The sequence below is a fragment of the Oncorhynchus mykiss genome, chromosome 24 (assembly GCF_057628025.1).
Source record: "Oncorhynchus mykiss isolate SJ-2025 chromosome 24, ASM5762802v1, whole genome shotgun sequence".
In the NCBI taxonomy this organism is placed as follows: Eukaryota; Metazoa; Chordata; class Actinopteri; order Salmoniformes; family Salmonidae; genus Oncorhynchus; species Oncorhynchus mykiss.
The window spans coordinates 7,878,835-7,904,389 of NC_143045.1; the positions used below are offsets into that span (position 1 = coordinate 7,878,835).

Consider the following 25,555-nt stretch of genomic DNA (forward strand, 5'->3'; position numbering starts at 1 on the left):
CAGTACTCCAAACTAACCAGTCCAGCATGCCTCTTACACCTACCGGCCCAACCAATAGCCTATGTCCCTAAACAGATACTTCAATAGAACCCCCCCCCCCCCTCTAGCCCCACCGCAAAGAGCGAGGCCGGACGACCGTTTGTCACGGCCCAAGAAAGAAGCGATTGACAGCGCAGGCCAAAAGAAAAGCAAGAGCCCCCCCCCAAAAAAAAGAGAACAGGGAGAATAAAGGCAATTGAGTAATAATGGCCTTAAGCTAACTAACGGAGCATATGCCACCCCAGTTGTGGATTAAAGGAGGCCTTTGTTGTGTCCGGAGGCACCACCATCGATCTTTCTTGCCTTTCCTCCCTCGTTCCCTCCCTACTTCTCGCCTGTTTAAATGGACATCCCTTCCGAGAGCAACGCAGCCTTTCCACTGGCCGCAATGGCCTGCCTCTATTACACTGGCAAACAAGTTTAGGACAAGAGGCTGCCTGACCAGACTGCTGCTGCTGCTTGTCAAAGCCTTCTTTTCTGGGGGCCTTTGTTTTTCTTTAGTTTGTAATGGTCTTCCTTTCAGAGTCGATGTCAGTCCCAAATGTTTTTACCATAATGGGAGTTCTGCTTTTGATAAGACTGAATGTGATCACAGCCAACAGTTACCAATGGAGAAAATGGAATGCCTATGTCCCTGACTATATGGCTAGATCCTTTGCCCCTTAGAGGTAGCTTCCCCACCTCTCACATCATTGGAGGACCCACTGTGGCCTGGCTGACACATTAATCCCATCACCATCCTTTACCTGTCATCCTCCTTTCGATCTCATCCCACCACTACCCAGCCCCTTTATTACCATAAAAGCGTGCCTTGATCCGTCCTATCCTCAGTGACTCTCACAGAGGCACAAACACAGGGGCATGCGCACAGACACGAACGTATTACACATTTTGCGCACACATACTCGCATGCATACACATACACACGCCTCGGCAACCCCCGTCCCTCTCCAGGGGGTTGTAACGGGGGTTGTAACGATCACCACCCACCCCCAGCCTGGCTTGGCTCTGCTTTCCCAAGGGAGAGGTTTGTCAACAGGGCCGGTCACAGTCCCACGCTCTCTGGAAGAGTATGTTCCGCCCAGGCCTTATAAAACACACACACACAGGCAGGCCGGAGGGGTAGGGGGTGTTTCACCAGCTCACCCACTCCCAGGCCTGCTATTACTGGGCTGGGGGACCCAAAGGGGCCTGCCTGGTTATACACACTGGCCGGACGCTATAGGCCCATAGAGAGCCACTCTATTTCTCTCACTCCGTCTCTGTCCCAAAGGACTTCACATCCCAGAGGCCCCTGGCTGCATGCTTTATCTGAGTGGAGAACTAGCCTAGGAGCATCTGCCATCAAATTGCTGAGATGTTATCTGTTGAGACCAATGCCGCGGTTCCCTACAGAGATGCCTCTCTTAAAGCGGCAATCAGCTGTATAAACAATAAAGCGGTCTAACTGGTTCGTTTAAAAAGCTGGAGAAGTTTAACTACTCTCAAATTCAGCTATGGATGCGAGGACTAACCATCCATGATATTAAAATAATAGTTTTAACCATGTTTTGAGGCTGTCGTTTTAGTTTGTTTACAAACATTGGAGTAAAACAAGCTTATTTTAGATTCTGATGGGAAATGACTGAACTTAGCTCATGATGTATGTATGTTATATTCCAAAGAATCAATGGGTATATATAATTCATGTCTAAAAATGTATACTGAACAAATATAAACGCAACAATTTCAGACTTTTACTGAGTTTTTTTATGAGGAAATCAGTCAATTTTAAATAAATTCATTATGCCCTAATCTATGGATTTCACATGACAGGGTAACACCCCCTGGGCTCCCGCGTGGTGCAGCGGTCTAAGGCTCTGCATCTCTGTGCTAGATGCGTCACTACAGACACCCTGGTTCGAATCCAGGATGTATCACAACCGGCCGTGATTGGAAGTCCCATAGGGTGGTTCAGCGTTGTCCGGGTTTGGCCAGTGTAGGCCGTCATTGTAAATAAGAATTTGTTCTTAACTGACTTGCCTAGTTAAATAAAGGTAAATAAATAAATAAAAATCTGTTGGTCACAGATACTTAAAAGAAATGGGCCTCAGGGTCTCGTCACTGTATACACAAATTGCCATTGATCAAATGCTATTGTGTTCGTTGTCCATAGCTTATGCCTGCCAGTTGTGAGGCCGGTTGGATGTACTGCCAAATTCTCTAAAATGACAGAGGTGGCTTATGGCAGAGAAATTAACTTTCAATTCTCTAGCAATAGCTCTGGTGGACATTCCTGCAATCAGCATGCCAACTGCACGCTCCCTCAACTTGAGACATCTGTGTCATTGTGTTTTGTGACATGCACATTTTAGTGGCCTTTTTATTGTCCCCAGCTCAAGGTGCGCTTGTGTAATGATCATGCTGTCTAGTCTACTTCTTGATATGCCACATCTGTCAGGTGGTTGGATTATCTTGGCAAAGGAGACATGCTCATTACCAGGGATGTAATCAAATTTGTGCATCAAATTTCAGAGAAATAAGCTTTTTGTGTGCATGGAACATTTTCTTAGATTTATTTTGTATTTCAGTGCATGAAACATGGGACCAACACTTTATATTTTGGTTCCGTGTATGTAGAAACTGCTGATTGCCCCCTATAAAATAAAATAAAAAGTCATTCATTAGGACTACAGCCATGTACATTCTACCAGCACCGGAGTTGGCTTGAGATGCTCAATAACTCCTATATCCTATACATACGTGCACCACAACTCCCCTTAGGCTAAGTGTTCAGTCTTGAGTATGGCGTGTTGAGAAACGATACTCGCTCCACACTGTTTATAGCTGATCTCTCTTACAGACGCACCGGTTATCCAGCAGTTGAGAAGGACGTTGAAGTATTTCCAGGACTACAGACAGGTGGGTGATAAGAAGCGAACACAAGACGGTTAAAACGGCCTTTGCCACTCCCACTGTTCAATGTAACCTGATCAATGGATGGCTCTAGTATTTGCTATGTGGTTGATCTAGTCAGCATTTTCCTCCTGTGGCTGGTTCAGGGTGGTAGAATAGAAGGTCCTTGTCCACTAAACCCCTGGGGTAACCGCTGGATTGGGATATTTACACTGGGAGCCATGTTAGGCTGCTTGTCTGTCTTTACTGAAGCAGAGGCAGGTGCAGTCAGACTGCTTTGAGCAGGAAGGCCTCTCTGCATGGGCCTGCAGCTGCCGTTCAGTTAGACCCCCCTCCACCCACACACACACCAAAATCCATCTCCCTCTTAGCGCTTTGATCTCTTCAATGGAGTGTGAACAGCCCCCTGTCTCCTTCGTGTGTATACACACGAGCGCACACCCCTTTTCCACCCTGCATATTGACAACACACACCCTCTCCTCCCTGGCCTCTGGTCTCTTGAACATGTCAGTTCTCTCTTCCATGCGTTCCATCTCCATCTTGCAGCTGGTTCTTACAGGATTCTTTTTTTTTTGTTGAGTTTGCCGTGATGAGGCCAGCTAAGAGCAAACAAATGAAATAAGGAAGCGGACCACCATCTTTTCACGCTCCTGCATTCCCACATAAGCAGCCAAATACAATCCCCTCCAGTTTTACTCCTGCGAGCCGGGAGTGATGGCCTCCGTGTGTTTTACTGCAACTTGCTTGTGACCATGTTGACATTAGACTAGTCTTCAACTCTTAGGAAAAACACCCTTATGAAGGACCTCAAGTATTAAAGGGATAGGCCTCGTTCACCACAAAATACAAATTGCATACCTTTTTTTTATTGGAGTTTGGCTGTTGTCAGTTGACCCACATAGTTCTGATGATGTGCCACTTGTTCCTCCCCACTGCAGCATCGTGTTTTTGTATAGTTGTGTAACGACGTCATATCTGTGCGTCCCCAGATGATCATTGAGCCCACGAGCCCCAAGCTGCTTCCTGACCCCCTGAGGGAGCCCTACTACCAGCCTCCCTACACCCTGGTCCTGGAGCTCACAGACGTCCTGCTGCACCCCGAGTGGTCGGTACGTACCACCTCCCTCTCACCCAGCACCTCACCCTGGCCTTCTGGTACCAGTGACCTGCTGGGTGGCCTGGATGCCTTCTCTCAGTATAGCCAAGAACACAAGAGAAAAGCTGTATCGTCTCCATTCCTTGGGTTTGATAGTACATTAATCATTCATAAGTAGAATCGTTTTTTTTTATTTGTTTACTTAGGATTTTACCTCAGCCTCCCCCGTCCCTCTGTGGGTGGCCATCTGGCCTGTGGGTCGCTGGGGGCCCACCACCTGTTTACCTCCACTATCTGTAAAGACCCTCCCATTACCCGTGGCTTCCACTTGGCCCCCTCAAAGCCTGTCCCAACCCCTACTCTAACACCACCTGCCCCTCCTACCTGAGATCCTACCTACTTGTCCTTACCTGAGTGGTATCATGCTCCCTCACCCTATGACTCCCCCCCACGAGTGGCGCGTGCATAGACAGGTGAGGTGTGGACGTAACCCGACACCAGCCCTCAGCAGACAGCCACCTGGCGGCCCTGCACAGGCCTTGATTTCCGAAGAAAAGACTACAAGTGGCTCAGGAGGTCATCCAAACGCTTCATCTGCCATAAGCTGCTCCGTTTAGGCCGTGGAAAAAAGCAAAAATGTATACCAGTGAATATACCACTTTATAACGTGATGACAAACTAATGAATCAATCGTTCACTGGTTATTTGTGCATTTGTGGTTGTCACGAGATGCTCTATAACATGATAGACTGATTTTTAAATGGATGATTTTAAGTGAATAGCTTTCAGTGAGAATTCTAGCCAGCATACACGTAACTCACTGTAGTTAGTATGTCTTTAAGCATGTGAAGTGGACTGGTTTGTTCTCCCCACAGCTGGCTACAGGCTGGCGCTTCAAGAAGAGGCCAGGCATCGACTACCTGTTCCAGCAGCTAGCCCCTCTCTACGAGATAGTCATCTTCACTGCAGAAACAGGCATGGTGAGTGACATCTCTGCAACACGAGGGGTTGAGCGCTGTTCTGGCCCGGGCCAATGAGGACTTTTACAACATCTTGTCTGTGTTATTGTACCGTCATTGTTTCAAGTAAAACTTTGCATGTCCTATGTTGACGAATAGTCTTCTTTGAGCCAGAATTTCCCTTAAATCCCCCACTCACCCTTTCGTACCTTTTCTGAACTTGTCTCGTGCCAATCAACACTGCAATTCTATAGGTGTCGTAACGGACAAATCATTAACTGCTACCATATGTCACATTTCAGTGAAGAAGCATTTTGGATTGGTTAAGGCTTAGACCTGCCTGCCTCACTTACCTACCAGACACCTGCCACAGCCTCTCTCCACCACAGCCAATCAGGGCCACTCTTACCGCTGGGTGTAGCTTAGAATGTTTGTTGAGACTGCACCTGTCACCTCCACGATTCCCCTGTAGACCTTTGTTCTAATGGTCACTTCAAAACAAATCCATGGCATTTGAATGTGTTATGCCACTCCAGACTTGATCTCAAACAACATCCCTAGTGTTGTTGTGTTTTTACTTTTTTTGTTGTTTTGGCACCAATATGCCTCGCCCCTATTGTTTGTCCTAATAACCTACGTCATGGCCGACAGGCAAGCTCAGAATGGGTTTCCTTTTGGGCTCCAAAGGCCCCTTTTTTTTATTCATGCTGACATGTATATGCAAATGAGCCATGCTCCGCTCAGGGTCTAATTGGCCCCTTGTTTAGACGTGGGACTGTGTTATGTTTTCTCTGTTTTCTCTATGTTTTCTCTGGCCCACTGCATTAGTGCTGACTAAACCATGTGGTTCAATGAGAAGCTGTTAGTTCAGATTTTCTAATGCGAAGAGATTTTAAGTGGGCTTTTATGAGCAGTAACCAGGAAGCTAGACCCCATACAAAACAAAAGTCTGTCCCAGTCCTCAGCCCAACTCTAGCCATGTAACCGATGGCCATCATGCATATGCAGAAGCATCTAGCATGTCAATGCTGTGTGAGGTTGTGATGCGGATTTTCTCTCACCAGACGGCGTACCCTCTGATTGACAGCATCGACCCCCAGGGCTTTGTCATGTACCGCCTCTTCAGGGACGCCACGCGTTACGTGGAGGGACATCACGTCAAGGTAAACAAATCATCAGGCTGACATTCCACCATGGCCAACTGTGTGTGTACACAGTTTAATGTACACTGCATAAGCCTCCAATAACACAGCATTCTGTGAATTGAATGTTTTCCATATTTCTGAATTTAAACAGAAATGTCATGTTAGTGTATAAAATCCATCATTTTTCAGACAAATGCCCTGTTTATTGTTGGATTTGCTTTGCTTTAGTTTGGCTAGATCAGTGTATGCGCTTTCACTTTCTCTCACTCTTTCACTGTCTCCGTTTCTTTGTTGTTATCTAAGACGTGAGTTGAGTTTAAGACTCTGAGACGTTAGTGTGCTCCTCTTGGGCCAAGCCCCCAGCCCAGATCCCCCGGTGCTCCCCTCTCCACTGTGACCCAGTCGGCACAATGGCGCCATACCCCCCGTGTCTCCGCTGCGTAGCCGCCTTCTGCTCCAGCATTGATTCTCCTATGCTCCGACTCCATCCCTCTTTCTTTCTCTCGTCCTCACCCCCTGACAATAGGGGGTTTCCCCCCCCCCCCCTTTCTGGGCCTCATTAACCTTATGCCTGCCTCTCTCCAACAGCCAGAGTCTGTCTCCATGCATGGCTGAAGTACAGCAGCGTGAACGACTTTGCTAACCTAAGTTAACCTAATTTGTCATCTGAGGGAACTTCTAACGCAATGCTTTCTAAGATGGCAACTGTTGCTTTACTCCTATCCAGCATCTATTAATTATTAAATGGTTGATTATTACTGGCTGTATCAGACCTTAACCTGGCTAGCCTACAGCACCATGTTTCAGTGGAGTACTTGTGTAATGCATGGGGAAACTAGATTGGCTTGGTAGTGAAAGTGGTTATCCTAGGTGGGCTAGCTGTTGTGATGTGTATGACTGAAGTGGTGGCTAGGTTTATAGGTGTACCTTTTCTATGTGATGATGCATGGACATGGGTCATTCATCGGGGTCAGTTCTTTCCATGTTAATCACTCACTACTAAAACTCGTATTCATCGGGCAACATGAAGAGTTGATGAGGGTAACCTGCTACCCCCTGCTATACGGAACTTGAATGTATTAATTTCAGGATTTAGTCATCCTGATTCTAACGTTACGTAGAGGATCTTCTTCTCCTGTGTACTCACCTGAATTCACGTGCCTCCTGTCATCCCCTTCCTTTGGTGACCTTCTGCCCATCTCTGTCTCTCTTCACCCCCTCTCTCCTCCCCCTTCCTCTCCCCTCCTTCGCCTCCCATCTGGCCCTCTGAAGAGCAACAGGGAGGCAGAAAGAGAGTGAGGGAGCGAGAGAAAGGGAGGTCTGAATAGAGAGCCGAGTCCCCTGAGGCCCCAGGCGTCTGTCCAATGGTGAATTTCGATGGTGTTTTTTTTTTCTCCCCCAAAAAAGTTTTCAAACAATGTGGAGCCACAGATGCGAGGTGCCAATAAAATCAGTGGGCTTATCTGACGACTCACATTATCGGCCGGTCTGTCTAATTAACTGTGATAGAACCAGGCTGCGGTAGAATAAGCCATTGATGTTGATGACAAGTCCAACTTTGAGGGAACCCTTGAAGACCGAGGGCAGTTAGTGGAGGGCACGACCTTCTGTCACAGGTGGACCGACTGGATGGAGTTGAACAAGACTGTTGAGTGCCTGCCCCGCCAAATTTGCGTTTCAGAGATCCGTTTTTTTTTTTTTTTTTTAATTATGTATTTTATTTTCAGTTCAAATTGTCGTTCCATTCTCCATGGGAGAATCAGATTTTAAGTTGTCATACTAGTGCACAGTGTGTTTATCTGCACACCAAACATGTGGGTAGGGGTGTGTCACCCTGTGAGAGGGTGTGTGGGGGTTGGACACATGCCTACTCTGGCTTACAGCCTGTTGCTTTGTTATGGGATCACAGAGCACGGCTGGCTGTGAAACCGGAGCCCTACAATGCCTTTAGAAAGTATTCATACCCCTTGACTTACTCTGAATGTTGTTTTACAGCCTGAATTCAAAATGTAAAAAAAAATAGCACTCATTTAAACACACTATCCCCATAATGACAAAGTGAAAACAATCATGGTTTTTAGAGGGGTTTTTTTGTGCTAATTTATTGAAAAATTGAAAACAGAAATGTACAGTGCCTAGCGAAAGTATTCGGCCCCCTTGAACTTTGCGACCTTTTGCCACATTTCAGGCTTCAAACATAAAGATATAAAACTGTATTTTTTTGTGAAGAATCAACAACAAGTGGGACACAATCATGAAGTGGAACGACGTTTATTGGATATTTCAAACTTTTTTAACAAATCAAAAACTGAAAAATTGGGCGTGCAAAATTATTCAGCCCCCTTAAGTTAATACTTTGTAGCGCCACCTTTTGCTGCGATTACAGCTGTAAGTCGCTTGGGGTATGTCTCTATCAGTTTTGCACATCGAGAGACTGACATTTTTTCCCATTCCTCCTTGCAAAACAGCTCGAGCTCAGTGAGGTTGGATGGAGAGCATTTGTGAACAGCAGTTTTCAGTTCTTTCCACAGATTCTCGATTGGATTCAGGTCTGGACTTTGACTTGGCCATTCTAACACCTGGAAATGTTTATTTTTGAACCATTCCATTGTAGATTTTGCTTTATGTTTTGGATCATTGTCTTGTTGGAAGACAAATCTCCGTCCCAGTCTCAGGTCTTTTGCGGACTCCATCAGGTTTTCTTCCAGAATGGTCCTGTATTTGGCTCCATCCATCTTCCCATCAATTTTAACCATCTTCCCTGTCCCTGCTGAAGAAAAGCAGGCCCAAACCATGAGGCTGCCACCACCATGTTTGACAGTGGGGATGGTGTGGTCAGGGTGATGAGCTGTGTTGCTTTTACGCCAAACATAACGTTTTGCATTGTTGCCAAAAAGTTCAATTTTGGTTTCATCTGACCAGAGCACCTTCTTCCACATGTTTGGTGTGTCTCCCAGGTGGCTTGTGGCAAACTTTAAACAACACTTTTTATGGATATCTTTAAGAAATGGCTTTCTTCTTGCCACTCTTCCATAAAGGCCAGATTTGTGCAATATACGACTGATTGTTGTCCTATGGACAGAGTTTCCCACCTCAGCTGTAGATCTCTGCAGTTCATCCAGAGTGATCATGGGCTTCTTGGCTGCATCTCTGATCAGTCTTCTCCTTGTATGAGCTGAAAGTTTAGAGGGACGGCCAGGTCTTGGTAGATTTGCAGTGGTCTGATACTCCTTCCATTTCAATATTATCGCTTGCACAGTGCTCCTTGGGATGTTTAAAGCTTGGGAAATCTTTTTGTATCCAAATCCGGCTTTTAACTTCTTCACAACAGTATCTCGGACCTGCCTGGTGTGTTCCTTGTTCTTCATGATGCTCTCTGCGCTTTTAACAGACCTCTGAGACTATCACAGTGCAGGTGCATTTATACGGAGACTTGATTACACACAGGTGGATTGTATTTATCATCATTAGTCATTTAGGTCACCATTGGATCATTCAGAGATCCTCACTGAACTTCTGGAGAGAGTTTGCTGCACTGAAAGTAAAGAGGCTGAATAATTTTGCACGCCCAATTTTTCAGTTTTTGATTTGTTAAAAAAGTTTTAAATATCCAATAAATGTCGTCCCACTTCATGATTGTGTCCCACTTGTTGTTGATTCTTCACAAAAAAATACAGTTTTATATCTTTATGTTTGAAGCCTGAAATGTGGCAAAAGGTCGCAAAGTTCAAGGGGGCCGAATACTTTCGCAAGGCACTGTATATTACCGGTCAAAAGTTTTAGAACATCTACTCATTCAAGGGTTTTTATTTTACTATTTTCTACATTGTAGAATAATAGTGAAGATATCAAAACTATAAAAACACAAAATAATCATGTAGTAACCAAAATATACACTGCTCCAAAAAATAAAGGGAACACTAAAATAACACATCCTAGATCTGAATGAATGAAATATTGTGCTGACAACAAAATCACACAAATTATCAATGGAAATCAAATTTATCAACCCATGGAGGTCTGGATTTGGAATCACACTCAAAATTAATGTGGAAAACCACGATACAGGCTGATCCAACTTTGATGTAATGTCCTTAAATGCATTGTCTTGCATTAAGAGGAACCCAGGGCCAATCTTACCAGCATATGAGCTCACAAGGGGTCTGAGGATCTCATCTCGGTACCTAATGGCAATCAGGCTACCTCTGGCGAGCACATGGCTGTGCGGCCCCCCCAAAGAAATGCCACCCCACACCATGACTGACCAACCGCCAAACCCGTCATGCTGGAGGATGTTGCAGGCAGCAGAACGTTCTCCACGGTGTCTCCAGACTGGCACGTCTGTCACATGTGCTCATCTGTGAAGAGCACAGGGCGCCAGTGGTGAATTTGTCAATCTTGGTGTTCTCTGGCAAATGACAAACGTCCTGCACAGTGTTGGGCTGTAAGGACAACCCCCACCTGTGGATGCCTCATACCACCCTCATGGAGTCTGTTTCTGACCGTTTGAGCAGACACATGCACATTTGTGGCCTGCTGGATGTCATTTTGCAGGGCTCTGGCAGTGCTGCTCCTGCTCCTCCTTGCACAAAGGCGGAGGTAGCGGTCCAGCTGCTGGGTTGTTGCCCTTCTATGGCCTCCTCCACGTCTCCTGATGTACTGGCCTGTCTCCTGGTAGCGCCTCCATGCTCTGGACACTACGCTGACAGACACAGCAAACCTTCTTGCCACAGCTCGTATTGATGTGCTATCCTGGATGAGCTGCACTACCTGAGCCACTTGTGTGGGTTGTAGACTCCGTCTCATGCTACCACTAGAGTGAAAGCACCGCCAGCATTCAAAATTGACCAAAACATCAGCCAGGAATCATAGGAACTGAGAAGTGGTCTGTAGTCACCACCTGCAGAACCACTCCTTTATTGGGGGTGTCTTGCTAATTGCCTATAATTTCCACCTGTTGTCTATTCCATTTGCACAACAGCATGTGAAATGTATTGTCAATCAGTGTTGCTTCCTAAGTGGACAGTTTGATTTCACAGAAGTGTGATTGACTTGGAGTTAAACAACAATGTAAGTGTTCCCTTTATTTTTTTGAGCAGTGTATTTTATCTTTGAGATTCTTCAAATAGCCACCCTTTTCCTTGATGACAGCTTGGCATTCTCTCAACCAGTGTTATGAGGTAGTCACCTGGAATGCATTTCAATTAACAGATGTGCTTTTTTTTTAAGTTCATTTTGTGGGATTTCTTTCCTTCTTCGGGATCATTGTCCTTTCCACGGGACGGTTGAGCTAACGTAGGCTAATGCGATTAGCATGAGGTTGTAAGTAACAAGAACATTTCCCAGGACATAGATATGTCTGATATTGGCAGAAAGCTTACGTTCTTGTTAATCTAACTGCACTGTCCAATTTAGAGTAGTTATTACAGTGAAAGAATACCATGCTATTGCTTGAGGAGAGTGCACAATTTTGAACATGAAAAGTTATTAATAAACAAATTAGGCACATTTGGGCAGTCTTGACAACAAAAAAAACATATATGCAAAGGTTAACTGGGTCAGTCTAAAACGTTGCACATACACTGATGCCATCTAGTGGCCAAAATCTAAATTGCACCTGGCCTGGAAAAATACATTATGGCCTCTATTGCATTTCAAAGATGGTACAAAAAAAATACAAAAGAACGGTTGTTTTTTCTTTGTATTATCTTTTACCAGATCTAGTGTTATATTCTACTTAATTCCTTTCACATTTCCATGAAGTGTTTCCTTTCAAATGGTACCACTAATATGCATATCCTTGCTTCAGGGCCTGAGCTATAGGCTGTTAGATTTGGGTATGTCATTTTAGGCTAAAATTGGGGGGAAAAGTGGCTAATCCTTAAGAGGTGTTTTTATTAGGTTCAAACATCACAACACAACTGATAATGCAAGGTATGGGGGTATACAGAATATAGCCCTATTTGGTAAAATACCAAGTCCAAATTATGGCAAGAATAGCTCAAATAAGCAAAGAGAAACAGCAGTCAATCATTACTTTAAGACATGAAGGTCAGTCAATATAGGACATTTCAAGAACTTTGAAAGTTTCTTCAAGTGCAGTCGCAAAAACCAAGCACTATGATGAAACTGGCTCTCATGAGGACCGCAGGAATGGAAGACCCAGAGTTACCTCTGCTGCAGAGTATAAGTTCAATGTGACTAATGTATTGTTATCTGTGTATGAGGAGGAATAATAATGACGGTTTATGCCCTGCTATTGTTTTAATTTTGATTTTATTTTTGTACCCAAATATACTTTATTTAGTTTATTTCCAGCCTCAGGAATTGCAGCCCAAATAAATGCTTCACAGAGTTCAAGTAACAGACACATCTCAACAGCAACTGTTCAGAGGAGACTGTGTGAGTCAGGCCTTCATGGTCTAATTGCTGCAAAGAAACCCCTATTAAAGGACACCAATAAGAACAGACCTACCTGGGCCATGAAACACAAGCTAAGGACACTAGACCGGTGGAAATTTGTCCTTTGGTCTTGTCCAAATGTGAGATTTTTGGTTCCAACCGCTGTGTCTTTGTCAGACGTGGTGTGGGTGAACGGATGATCTGCGCATGTGCATTTCCCACCGTAAAGCATGGAGGAGGTGATGTTATAGTATCAGCAGCAAAGCGCCCCCACACTGTCTGATTTTATTTTTGATTTCAAGGCACACTTAACCAGCATGGCTTCCACAGCATTCTGCAGCGATACACCATCCCATCTGGTTTGGGCTTATTGGGACTTTCATTTGTTTTTCAACAGGACAATGACCCAACACTCCTCCTCCAGGCTGTGTAAGGGCTATTTTACCAAGGAGAAAGATGGAGTGATGCATCAGATGACCTGGCCTAAACAATCACATTCTTGTTCTGAAGCCATTCGTGTTAATTTGGCTGTATGCTTGGGGTCATTGTCCTGTTGCAACAAATCTTTGCCCCAGTCTATGGTCGTTTGCAATCCGAAGCTGGTCCTCATCAAGGATTTACCTGTATTCGTTGCCATTTATTGTTCCCTCTATCCTTACCAGTCGCCCCGTACCTGCCGCTGAAAAGCATCCCCATAGCATGATGATGCCACAACCATGCTTCACGGTAAGGAAGATGAGCTGTGTCTGGTTTTCTCCAGACATGGCGCTTTGCATTCAGGACATGTTTTGTGTTCTCAGACCACACTCTTTTGGCTTGTGATCTGTCTTTCACGTCCCTTTTTGCAAACTCCAGGTGTGTTGTCGTGCCTTTTTCCTCAGGAGTGACTTCCGTCTGGTCACTCTCCCAGATGGTGAAGTGCTGTAGAGACTTGTTCTGGCAGGTTCTCTCATCTTGGCCAAGGAACTCTGTATTTCTGTCAGTGGTCATTAGGTTCTTGGTCAATTTGGTCAGACGGCCAGCTCTAGGCAGAGTCTGGGTAGTTCGATTTTATTTATTTTTTATTTCCCAATGATGGAGAACACTGCGCTCTTAAACTTTCAACACTCTAGAAGTTGTTTTTTTTAACCCTTCCCCAAATACATTGGAGCAAAAAAAGTATTTAGTCAGCCACCAATTGTGCAAGTTCTCCCACTTAAAAAAGATGATACGGGCCTGTAATTTTCATTATAGGTACACTTCAACTATGACAGACAAAATGAGAAAAAAATCCAGAAAGTCACATTGTAGGATTTTTTTATGAATATATTTGCAAATTATGGTGGAAAATAAGTATTTGGTCACCTACAAACAAGCAAGATTTCTGGCTCTCACAGACCTGTAACTTATTCTTTAAGAGGCTCCTCTGTCCTCCACTCGTTACCTGTATTAATGGCACCTGTTTGAACTTGTTATCAGTATAAAAGACACCTGTCCACAACCTCAAACAGTCACACTCCAAACTCCACTATGGCCAAGACCAAAGAGCTGTCAAAGGACACCAGAAACAAAATTGTAGATCTGCACCAGGCTGGGAAGACTGAATCTGCAATAGGTAAGCAGCTTGGTTTGAAGAAATCAACTGTGGGAGCAATTATTAGGAAATAGAAGACATACAAGACCACTGATAATCTCCCTCGATCTGGGGCTCCACGCAAGATTTCACCCCGTGGGGTCAAAATGATCACAAGAACCGTGAGCAAAAATCCCAGAACCACACGGGGGGACCTAGTGAATGACCTGCAGAGAGCTGGGACCAAAATAACAAAGCCTACCATCAGTAACACACTACGCCGCCAGGGACTCAAATCCTGCAGTGCCAGTCGTGTCCCCCTGCTTAAGCCAGTACATGTCCAGGCCCGTCTGAAGTTTGCTAGAGAGCATTTGGATGATCCAGAAGAAGATTGGGAGAATGTCATATGGTCAGATGAAACCAAAATATAACTTTTTGGTAAAAACTCAACTCGTCGTGTTTGGAGGACAAAGAATGCTGAGTTGCATCCAAAGAACACCATACCTACTGTGAAGCATGGGGGTGGAAACATCATGCTTTGGGGCTGTTTTTCTGCAAAGGGACCAGGACGACTGATCCGTGTAAAGGAAAGAATGAATGGGACCATGTATCGTGAGATTTTGAGTGAAAATCTCCTTCCATCAGCAAGGGCATTGAAGATGAAACGTGGCTGGGTCTTTCAGCATGACAATGATCCCAAACACACCGCCCGGGCAACGAAGGAGTGGCTTCGTAATAAGCATCTGGAGTGGCCTAGCCCGTCTCCAAATCTCAACCCCGTAGAAAATCTTTGGAGGGAGTTGAAAGTCTGTTGCCCAGCAACAGCCCCAAAACATCACTGCTCTAGAGGAGATCTGCATGGAGGAATGGGCCAAAATACCAGCAACAGTGTGTGAACCTTGTGAAGACTTACAGAAAACGTTTGACCTCTGTTATATACGCTTTGTTGTCAATGACAAAGTATTGATTAACTTTTGTTATTGACCAAATACTTATTTTCCACCATAATTTGCAAATAAATTCATTAAAAATCCTACAATGTGATTTTCTGGATTTTTTTTTTCTTCTCATATTGTCTGTCATAGTTGAAGTGTACCTATGATGAAAATTACAGGCCTCATCTTTTTAAGTGGGAGAACTTGCACAATTGGTGGCTGACTAAATACTTTTTTGCCCCACTGTATATGCCTCATCAAATCAAATCAAATCAAATGTATTTATATAGCCCTTCGTACATCAGCTGATATCTCAAAGTGCTGTACAGAAACCCAGCCTAAAACCCCAAACAGCAAGCAATGCAGGTGTAGAAGCACGGTGGCTAGGGAAAAACTCCCTAGAAAGGCCAAAACCTAGGAAGAAACCTAGAGGAACCAGGCTATGTGGGGTGGCCAGTCCTCTTCTGGCTGTGCCGGGTGGAGATTATAACAGAACATGGCCAAGATGTTCAAATGTTCATAAATGACCAGCATGGTCGAATAATAATAATAATAATAATAAGGCAGAACAGTTGAAACTGGAGCAGCAGCACAGCCAGGTGGACTGGGGACAGCAAGGAGTCATCATGTCAGGTAGTCCTGGGGCATGGTCCTAGGGCTCAGGTCCTCCGAGAGAGAGAAAGAGAATTAGAGAACGCACACTTAGATTCACACAGGACACCGAATAGGACAGGAGAAGTACTCCAGATATAACAAACTGACCCTAGCCCCCCGACACATAAACTACTGCAGCATAAATACTGGAGGCTGAGACAGGAGGGGTCAAGAGACACTGTGGCCCACTCCGAGGACACCCCCGGACAGGGCCAAACAGGAAGGATATAACCCCACCCACTTTGCCAAAGCACAGCCCCCACACCACAATCACAATTCACAATTCTTTCTCTGAAATCCAGACAGTTCCTTGAACTTCATGGTCTAGTTTCTGCTCTGACATACATTGTCATTTTCATTTTAACTTAATATAATACATCAATAAAATCTATTTAGCCTCAAATAAATAATGAAACATGTTCCATTTGGTTTAAATAATGCAAAAACAAAGTGTTGGAGAAGAAAGTAAAAGTGCAATATGTGCTATGTAAGAAAGCTAAGCTCAGAACATGAGAACATATGAAAGCTGGTGGTTCCTTTTAACATGAGTCTTCAATATTCCCAGGTAAGTTTTAGGTTGTAGTTATTATAGGAATTCTAGGACTATTTCCTTCTATACCATTTGTATTTCATTAACCTTTGACTATTGGATGTTCTTATAGGCACTTTAGTATTGCCAGTGTAACAGTATAGCTTCCGTCCCTCTTCTCGCTCCTCCCTGGGCACGAACCAGCAACACAACGACATCAGCCACCATCGAAGCAGCGTTACCCATGCAGAGCAAGGGGAACAACTACTAGAAGGCTCCGAGCAAGTGACGTTTGAAACGCTATTAGGGCGCGCTAACTAGCTAGCCATTTCACTTCGGTTACACAGCCTCATTTCGGGAGTTGATAGGCTTGAAGTCATAAACAGCGCAATGCTTGACGCACCACGAAGAGCTGCTGGCAAAACGCAAAGAAAGTGCTGTTTGAAAGAATGTTTATGCGCCTGCTTCTGCCTACCACCGCTCAGTCAGATACTTAGATACTTGTATGCTCAGTCAGATTATATGCAACGCAGGACACGCTGGATAATATCTAGTAATATCATCAAGCATGTGTAGTTAACTAGTGATTTATGATTGATTGTTTTTTATAAGAGAAGTTAATGCTAGCTAAACTTACCTTGGCTTACTGCATTCTCGTAACAGGCAGTTTCCTTGTGGAGTGCAACGAGAGAGGGGCAGGTCATTATTGCATTGGACTAGTTAACTGTAAGATTGCAAGATTGGATTCCCCGAGCTGACAAGGTGAAAATCTGTTGTTCTGCCCCTGAACGAGGCAGTTAACCCACCGTTCCTAGGGCGTCATTGAAAATAAGAATTTGTTCTTAACTGACTTGCCTAATTTAATAAAGGTATAAAAAAATATCTATAAAAAACAAATCGGCGCCCAAAAATACCGATCTCCGATTGTTATGAAAACTTGAAATCGGCCATTCCGATTTAATCGGTTGACCTCGAATCCACACACATTCTCTTGGGGATTGGGCCCCGTCACAGAAAGAAGGTAGATGCCGATTTATTTATTGGGAGTAAGGAGAGTGTGCTGGTTCTTTCCTATACCTCTCGAGACACACACACACACACACACACACACACACTGCGGGCGCCTCCCACTGCTCTGCCAGGCTTGTCAGCAGCACCTCAGGGGGATTCAGAATACCTCTCCATCTGCTCCCCAGGTCCACCACTGAGACTGACTGCACAGGGCATGCCAGCGGAAGTGGGCGTGTTCTCCCCTCTACAATGTGTGTACAGTGCATTTGGAAAGTATTCAGACCCCTTGACTTTTTCCACATTTTTGGTATGTTACAGCCTCATTCTAAAATGGATTAAATTGTTTATTTCCCTCATCAGACTACACACTACCCCCATAATGACAAAGCAAAAACAGGTTTTTAAAGAGTTACATTTACATAAGTATTCAGCCCTTTTACTATGTGCTTTGTTGATGCGCCTTTGGCAGAGATTACAGCCTACAGTCTAATTGTGGAGTTTCTCCCATTCTTCTCTGCAGATCCTCAATTTCTGTCAGGTTGAATGAGGAGTGTTGCTACACAGTTATTTTCAGGTCTCCCAGAGATGTTCGATCGTGTTCAAGTCCGAGCTTTGGCTGGGTGACTCAAGGACATTCGGAGACTTGTCCCGACGCCTCTGCTGCGTTGTCTTGGCTGTGTGCTTATGGTCGTTGTCCTGTTGTAAGTTGAACCTTCGCCCCAGTCCGAGATCCTGAGCACTCTTCATCAAGGATCTCTCTGTACTTTGCTCCGTTCATCTTTTCCTCGATCCTGACTAGTCTCCCAGTCCCTGCTGCTGAATAACATCCCCACAGCATAATGCTTCCACCACCATGCTTCATCGTAGGGATAGTGCCAGGTTTCCTCCAGACGTGATGCTTGGCATTCAGGCCAAAGAGTTAAATCTTGGTTTCATCAGACCAGAGAATCTTGTTTATGGTCTGAGTCCTTTAGGTGCCTTTTGGCAAAATCCAACGGGCTGTCATGCTTTTTACTGAGGAGTGGTTTCTGTCTGGCCTGATTTGGTAGAGTATTTCAAAGATGGTTGTCCTTCTGGAAGGTTCTCCCATCTCTACAGAGGAACTCTAGAGCTCTGTCAGAGTGACCATCGGGTTCTTGGTCACCTCTCTGACCAAGGCCCTTCTCCCCTGATTGCTCAGTTTGGCCAGGCGGCCAACTCTATGAAGAGTCTTGGTGGTTCCAAACTTCTTCCATTCAAGAATGATGGAGGCCACGATGTTCTTGGGGAACTTCAATATATTTCTACAGCATTGGTACCCTTCCCCAGAACTGTGCCTCGACACCATCCTGTCTCGGAGCTCTATGGACAATTCCTTCAACCTCATGGCTTTGTTTTTGCTCTGACATGCACTGTGTCTGCCTTTCCAAATCCTGTCCAATCAATTTAATTTATCACCAGTGGACTCCAATTTGTAGAAACATTTCAAGGACGATCAATGGAAACAGGATGCACCTGAGCTCAATTTCGAGTATCAAGGGTCTAAATGCTTATGTAAATAAGGTATTTCTGTTATTTATTTTTAATACGTTTGCAAATATGTCTAAACCTGTTTCACTTTGTCGTTATTGTGTGTAGATTGATGGGGAAGAAATGTTTTAATACATTTTAGAATAAGGCTGTAACGTAACACATTTTTGGGGGGAAAAGTCAAGGCTCCTGAATACTTTCCAAATGCTCTGAAACATCTTTTTTCATCAATATATGCAAATATTACATTCATTGATAAAAAAAAAAGATGATTGCAAGCCATTTGTGTATTTCTTCTAATTGTCACAATTACCATTTAAGCAATGAAAGGGATAGATTTAATTTTTTAATCAAATTTATTTGTCACGTACACATGGTTAGCAGATGTTAATGTGAGTGTAGTGAAATGCTTGTGCTTCTAGTTCCGACAATGCAGTAATAACCAATGAGTAATCTAACCTAACAATTCCAAAACTACCTTATACACACAAGTGTAAAGGGATAAAGAATATGTACATAAAGATATATGAATGAGTGATGGTACAGAACGGCATAGATGGTATCGAGTACAGTATATACACATGAGATGAGTAATGTAGGGTATGTAAACATTATATTAAGTAGCATTGTTTTTAAAGTGGCTAGTGATATATTTTACATCAATTTCCATCAATTCCCATTGTTAAAGTGGCTGGAGTTGAGTCAGTGTGTTGGCAGCAGCCACTCAATGTTAGTGGTGGCTGTTTAACTGTCTGATGGCCTTGAGATAGAAGCTGTTTTTCAGTCTCTCGGTCCCTGCTTTGATGCACCTGTACTGACCTCGCCTTCTGGATGATAGCGGGGTGAACAGGCAGTGGCTCGGGTGGTTGTTGTCCTTGATGATCTTTATGGCCTTTCTGTGACATCGGGTGGTGTAGGTGTCCTGGAGGGCAGGTAGTTTGCCCCCGGTGAAATCGAAACTTTAGATAAATTCCTCAGTGTCTTGTAACTCAACTCTTCCACCCCCTGTAGGACGTGTCGTGTCTCAACCGGGACACTTCCAAGGTGATAGTGGTGGACTGTAAGAGGGAAGCCTTCAGTCTGCAGCCTTTCAACGGCATGGCTCTGACGAAATGGGACGGCAACTCAGAGGACCGAACACTCTACGACCTAGCTCATTTTCTCAAGAGTAAGTGTGTGTGTGCACGCAGTGGCGTGTGTGTCGACCAACCTGTTCCTTCCCAGACACCCTATTCACCCGTGTTTCTCTCTGGCAGCCATTGCTCTCAGTGGAGTGGATGACGTCCGCTCTGTCCTGGAGAACTATGCACTGGAAGATGACCCCGTAGAGGCCTTCAAACGCAGACAAGCGCAGCTAGCACAGGTACAGTCTAAACAAACCCAATGTATAGGAGCAATGGAGGACGACTCACAAATACATTAACATTATTAACATAAGAGAAGTGTCCTCATCCTCAACAAACATGACATTTTCTGTAGGAAAAACGTTTCCACTGTTGATAGCTTGATGCCCTTTCTCCAACTGTTTTGTGAGCGCTTTGGCACAATAGTCCATTGTACTGATGTAAATGTAGATACTGTTTGTGTGTGGGGACAGGAGGAGGAGCAGAGGTTGGCAGAGCTGACCAAGCAGAAGAAGCAGGGCATGTCCTTGGGCTCCATTGCCGGAAGGTTCTGGCGTTCCAAACAAGAGTGAGTGGCCCTCTCACTCGCACCCACCAATCCCAGCCCACCCCTCCACAGTGTCAGGCCAAAAGGATGGCGGGCCACAGTCACTCGGTGGGGTGGGCGGCGGGCGTCTCTGGACACGTGGGGGAGGAGACAAGGAGGAGAGACCATCCAATCAGCTGGACTTTTGACTGTCGCAAGCATGTCTTTGGGGGGGGGGGGGGGGTGTGAGCAAGGCTCCAAAAGAACATTCTGGTACCTCTGTTGCCAGCGACATCACTTCCTGGATCTCAGATGCTCTGGTGTAGGCAGTGTAGCCCCCCCCCCATCGAATTGTCTGTTGGCACTGACAAATACAAAATGGTGCTGAGTGGTTAGACATTATTGACTGAACCATTTCAGTCCACATTAGTTCATCCACTTCTACCCACCAGCCGGTCATACAGGGAACAGACCAGAGAACAGTGCTCTTATCTGCAACTTCCATGCACTTGGATTTGGTGCTCTGGAAGGGAGTTTGATCAGCTTTGAACAACAGTGAATTATTGGTTTTGCTTTGTGCATATCTAAGACTGAGCTGGTCAGGGTAAAGGATATTAATGTTGCACTCTGAGACTCTCTAAGCTTCTCTCCACCAATGAGAAGTAATACCTTGGACAGGTACTGCCGATGCCAACGGGACTGTGTGCAACAGAGGCTAGAGCTTGTGCTGTAGGAATGAGTGGGAGAGGCATTTTCAGCAAATCAAGCCAAGGCAAGCCATGTGAAATTGGGCTGATGCCAGACACTGAGTGAAAATGGATCGACACGTCTGAATATATGCTTGTTGAATGTTCTATTAGATTCAGTTTGTGATCCATTCACAAAGTCCCAAATTAAAGAAAATAAAAATAAATCTAGCATCTTGTGTGATTTGGCACAAACAAACATGTCATGTGAACTACGTCAGTCAGGTGTTTTCATGGCAATATGTTGAATATCCTCTAAATACCCTGGAATCTATACTGAACAAAAATATAAACGCAACATGTAAAGTGTTGGTTTCATGAGCTGAAAGAAAAGATCCCAGAAATCACAAAAAAAAAGCACAAAAAGCTTTTCTCTCAAATTTTGTGCACAAATTTGTTTACATCCCTGTTAGTGAGCATTTATCCTTTGCCAAGATAATCCATCCACCTGACAGGTGTGGGATATCAAGAAGCTGATTAAACGGCATGATCATTACATAGGTGCACCTTGTGCTATGGACAATAAAAGGCCACTAAAATGTGTTGTTTTGTCCCAAAACACAATGCTGCAGATGTCTCAAGTTCTGAGGGAGTGTTAAATTATCATGCTGACTGCAGGAATATCCAACAAAACTGTCGCCAGATAATTGAATGTTCGTTTGACAAAGTGTATTGTTTTATTGTATTATCAAAACATATTTTCTGTAGCCTGTAAAATAGCATTGTGCATAGTGTGGGCAATTAATAGAAAATTCAAGAGGGAGAAAAATTTGTTTGAATAGATTTTACAGAAACACATGACTTTGATGCCAATTGGAATAAAACTAGACGATAAAGCCACCGTTTGAGAGTAAGGTGTGAAGGGAGCAGCATGTGATGTCTCAATTCACAAATGCCTGCAAATTGTGAGGTGTTGGGGATTCTAGTTTTACCCCCCCCCCCCCCCCCAGACAGACGCACACGTGCCAAAATACAAATGGCCACAGGTTTTCTTGTGACAATTAAGTTAATCTTTATTTTAATACCATGGTTATTTAGTTATATATTTAACGAATTATTGATTTAATCTGCATATTTTAATAGAATAATATCTTAATTAGTAGAATTATCAGAAGTAGGTTACTTGGGTTGGAAGAAAACGAAATTCGATTGAATGTGTCACATTTTAAATTGAATTACACTTTCCCATGCGTTATAGTTCAAGTAATAAAGAACTAGTACTACCACTGAAATGACTATAGTGACATATTGTTTTGTTGTTTACTAAGCATGTGACAAATACAATTTAATTTGAAGTGACAATTACGTAATGCACTAGGTTAGGTAGGTTATTTACATAGATCTGGACAAAAGTGAGTATTTTTTTTTGTCTGTCTGCTTTAGTGAGGTCATTTTTATTACCGGCAGAGTTTGGCCTTATTTGAGTAGGCTGGGACAAGTTGGGGGTAAGAAATGAAGAGGTGTCCTGCAAAGGGCAATGTGCCATTTCATTTGGATCAAGCAAAATCTGCTCGTGGAAAGGTGCGACCAAACTCTACGAACAAAGTGCCACCTTAAACTGCTATTTTAATGAACATGCACGCGGCAGAAAGCCTGGGAATCGGCCTGTGGTGTTGCACTTGACACCTCTACAGAATGAGCAAATTCACATTTATAGGCGCCCTACGCCTTCTGCCACCGAGTAACACCTCTCCAAATGTTCAAGGAGTGCGTCTTTCCGCTCCTCCTGGTTGTTCCCTCTTTTTCTCCGCCCAGTTTTAGCACCACAGGTCAGACACACGCCACACTATGGCAAAAGCGACGAATCCTACACCATTTGGACATTGGGCACGTGTGGCGAGTTGAGTGGCAAGTGCTAGAACATTTGCCCAAAAGCTGTTCCAATATGGTTGAAGAAATAGCACAACATTTAGATGCAAATCGACCAAATATTTTTAATTTCATGACAATCACATTTCTGACAAGCTCGTTCCACCGACATTATGCATGCTAAATACTTGTTAAATGTGTGCTGTGTCATGTCCTGTCGAATATCTGCCTCTGCAAACACAGGCAAATTACAATTATGCACATTCGATCGTGGCATCTGGTCATCGACTTATTTTACCATTCTTTCTCCCTTCGTCGAATTCCCCTCATTACAAGCCACGCGGCGACACCTGCGTAGGCCTATCCCTAACAATTGTATCTGATATTCATTTGCATAATACTAGTGCTTGACTTGGGATGGAAGAAGTGCAGGAGCTGTCTTTCCAAGTCGGTCCATTTGTTCACCGAAATTCACAAATTACATTATGGTATAGAGAGAGAGACCTCTGATTATTCAATGTTAACGGTTTATACACATTTTCCATGACATCCATGGCTTTTAACCAAATTTCCATGACTATTATTATAGCCTACATGAAAGGTAAGAATTATTGATACTGGAAAGCTGCTGTGTCTGATCCCATGTCCTATTACCTCCTGCCGTTGTGTCCTTGATCAAGGCACTTTAGTCCCCCACAGAACTGCACAGTTATGTTGTTAACCTGTGGTCAACCCTCTATCTAGAGAGCTCCTTGGGTGTGCAGGATTTTTCAACATTTAAGGTAGGCTATTTCAAATCAAGGTATCTATCTAAGACATGTTTATGTATAAGGCTCAAATATGAATGTTTCAGGGGAGATCTATGCACAGCAGGTTTTGTCCATTAGGCTATTCTTAGAATATGTTTAACGTTGCCGCAATTGCATGGCTACTGTTTAATCTTGGGAATCCCAGTTTTCCAACAGTGCAGATTTATTTAGGCTCTACAGTGCTGGTGGAAAGGCAACAACAAAATGAATGCTTAATTAGCTACCTACCGCGATAACTGCTACAAGTTATGTTTTGAATTGATTTTTTTTTTTATGGATTGATCCTATTTAAAAGTGTGCTTTTATGAATAACAATGACAATTATAAAACTAATTTCCTTGACTTTTCATGACTTTACAAACCCTCAATTGGCAATTTGTAACGGCGCATCATGCCATTCATGCTGGCACATTTTCAATCTGCGCAATCTCGAACAGCCTATACTCAGTCACTCACACATTCACAGAATAGCGGCAAATAAACTTGAAACAAAGCGGAATCAGGATATTAATATCCATCCTCCATTGCAATTCCATGAAGAGCCAGTACTCAATAACCCCAAAAAGGGAAGTGCCGATACGACGTTCCGGACAGTTTCCGCCGAAGTCGAGCACTGCAACAAAATCAATAAGTGTCAAGAATTGGGCTTAAAAGTGTTTGACGCATTTGACTATAGGTCCCATGAGAGCGTAAATACGCCAAACAAAATGTGCATTGGATGTTACATATGTTGTCATTGTTTCAGGCAATTATCTGCTTTCACTGACTCAAATGTGTATTGGACAGAAGGCTTAGTGCCATGGACCTAATAAAAAGGTCATAGTTGACATTCATATCCTATCAAACGTGTCATAACACAACATGCTGTTGTGTTAAAACCACACAACTTGCATTGTTGTTTTGGTTAAAGCAATCTCATACAAAGGAAGCGTTCCGTCCGGTTGTGGATACGCATGATGGCAACTTTTATTGTTTACAGAGAACAGTTCATATTTATTTATCCAGTCTTTTGTCCCGAGTTGGAACTCAAGCCGCGAAAGCATCCAGTCTGGATAATTATCCAACAAAATAATGACAATAGAGGTTCATCGTTATCCTCTCTTTTTTTTTTTGACGCGCTTCAGCAGAAGCGTGCCCGGGGTAGTCAGGGCCAGCCGAGGCACGCGCGGCCCTCATTAGCATTACAATAGACGAGCGCCGAAGATGAGCAACAGTTTGCAAAGCTGCCCATTGTCTCTGTAGATCCCCGCAACAGCAAGCACACACGCAGTCTACTGACACACATTAGATTGTAGGCTACAGATAATGTCGCTGTCGTGTGGAAGTCAGATTTATGGTTATTTTTGTTATTCCTTTACGTTTTTAATTGCGCCTTTAAATGTTCATTGTCATTTTTTGTTTATTTATTTAACCTTTATTTAACTAGGCAATACAGCATCAAACAAGGAAATGTTCTAGGCTAAAGCTATTAAACTACACTCCCTTCATCCGATTATTTAGTAGTTATTCCATTGCCATAGCCTTCCTTCAGAGGTTTGGATATAACGAACGACCGGGCAATTGCTCATGTTTTCGCAGAGAGAATATGGCGGACACGCTCCACTTGACTGGAAGCCACTCGAGGGCCATCGGCACCATTACAGAGATACATAAACAGACAGCCGTACCAAAAACGGTATAACACAGATTCTATATGCCTACCTGCTATGTGTAGTTGAAGCTGGAACAGTTATAATAAAATAAAAATGTATTGGTCACATACAATATATACAGTACCAGTCAAAAGTTTGGACACACCTACTCATTCCACGGTT

General features: G+C 43.9%; 1 protein-coding gene across 1 annotated transcript in view; it reads left to right on the forward strand.

Annotated features, from left to right (window-relative positions):
* LOC110503617 (mitochondrial import inner membrane translocase subunit TIM50) overlaps positions 1-22,355 on the forward strand; it is a 34,178-nt gene extending 11,823 nt beyond the window's left edge. Inside the window, exons 5-11 of the mRNA XM_021582044.3 lie at positions 2,882-2,940; positions 3,925-4,044; positions 4,907-5,011; positions 6,055-6,153; positions 19,739-19,895; positions 19,984-20,090; positions 20,325-22,355. Coding sequence (XP_021437719.3) covers positions 2,882-2,940; positions 3,925-4,044; positions 4,907-5,011; positions 6,055-6,153; positions 19,739-19,895; positions 19,984-20,090; positions 20,325-20,423 — 746 coding nt within the window. The 3' untranslated portion in view covers positions 20,424-22,355. The remainder of the gene's footprint in view (positions 1-2,881; positions 2,941-3,924; positions 4,045-4,906; positions 5,012-6,054; positions 6,154-19,738; positions 19,896-19,983; positions 20,091-20,324) is intronic.
* The last annotated feature ends 3,200 nt before the right edge of the window (positions 22,356-25,555 follow it).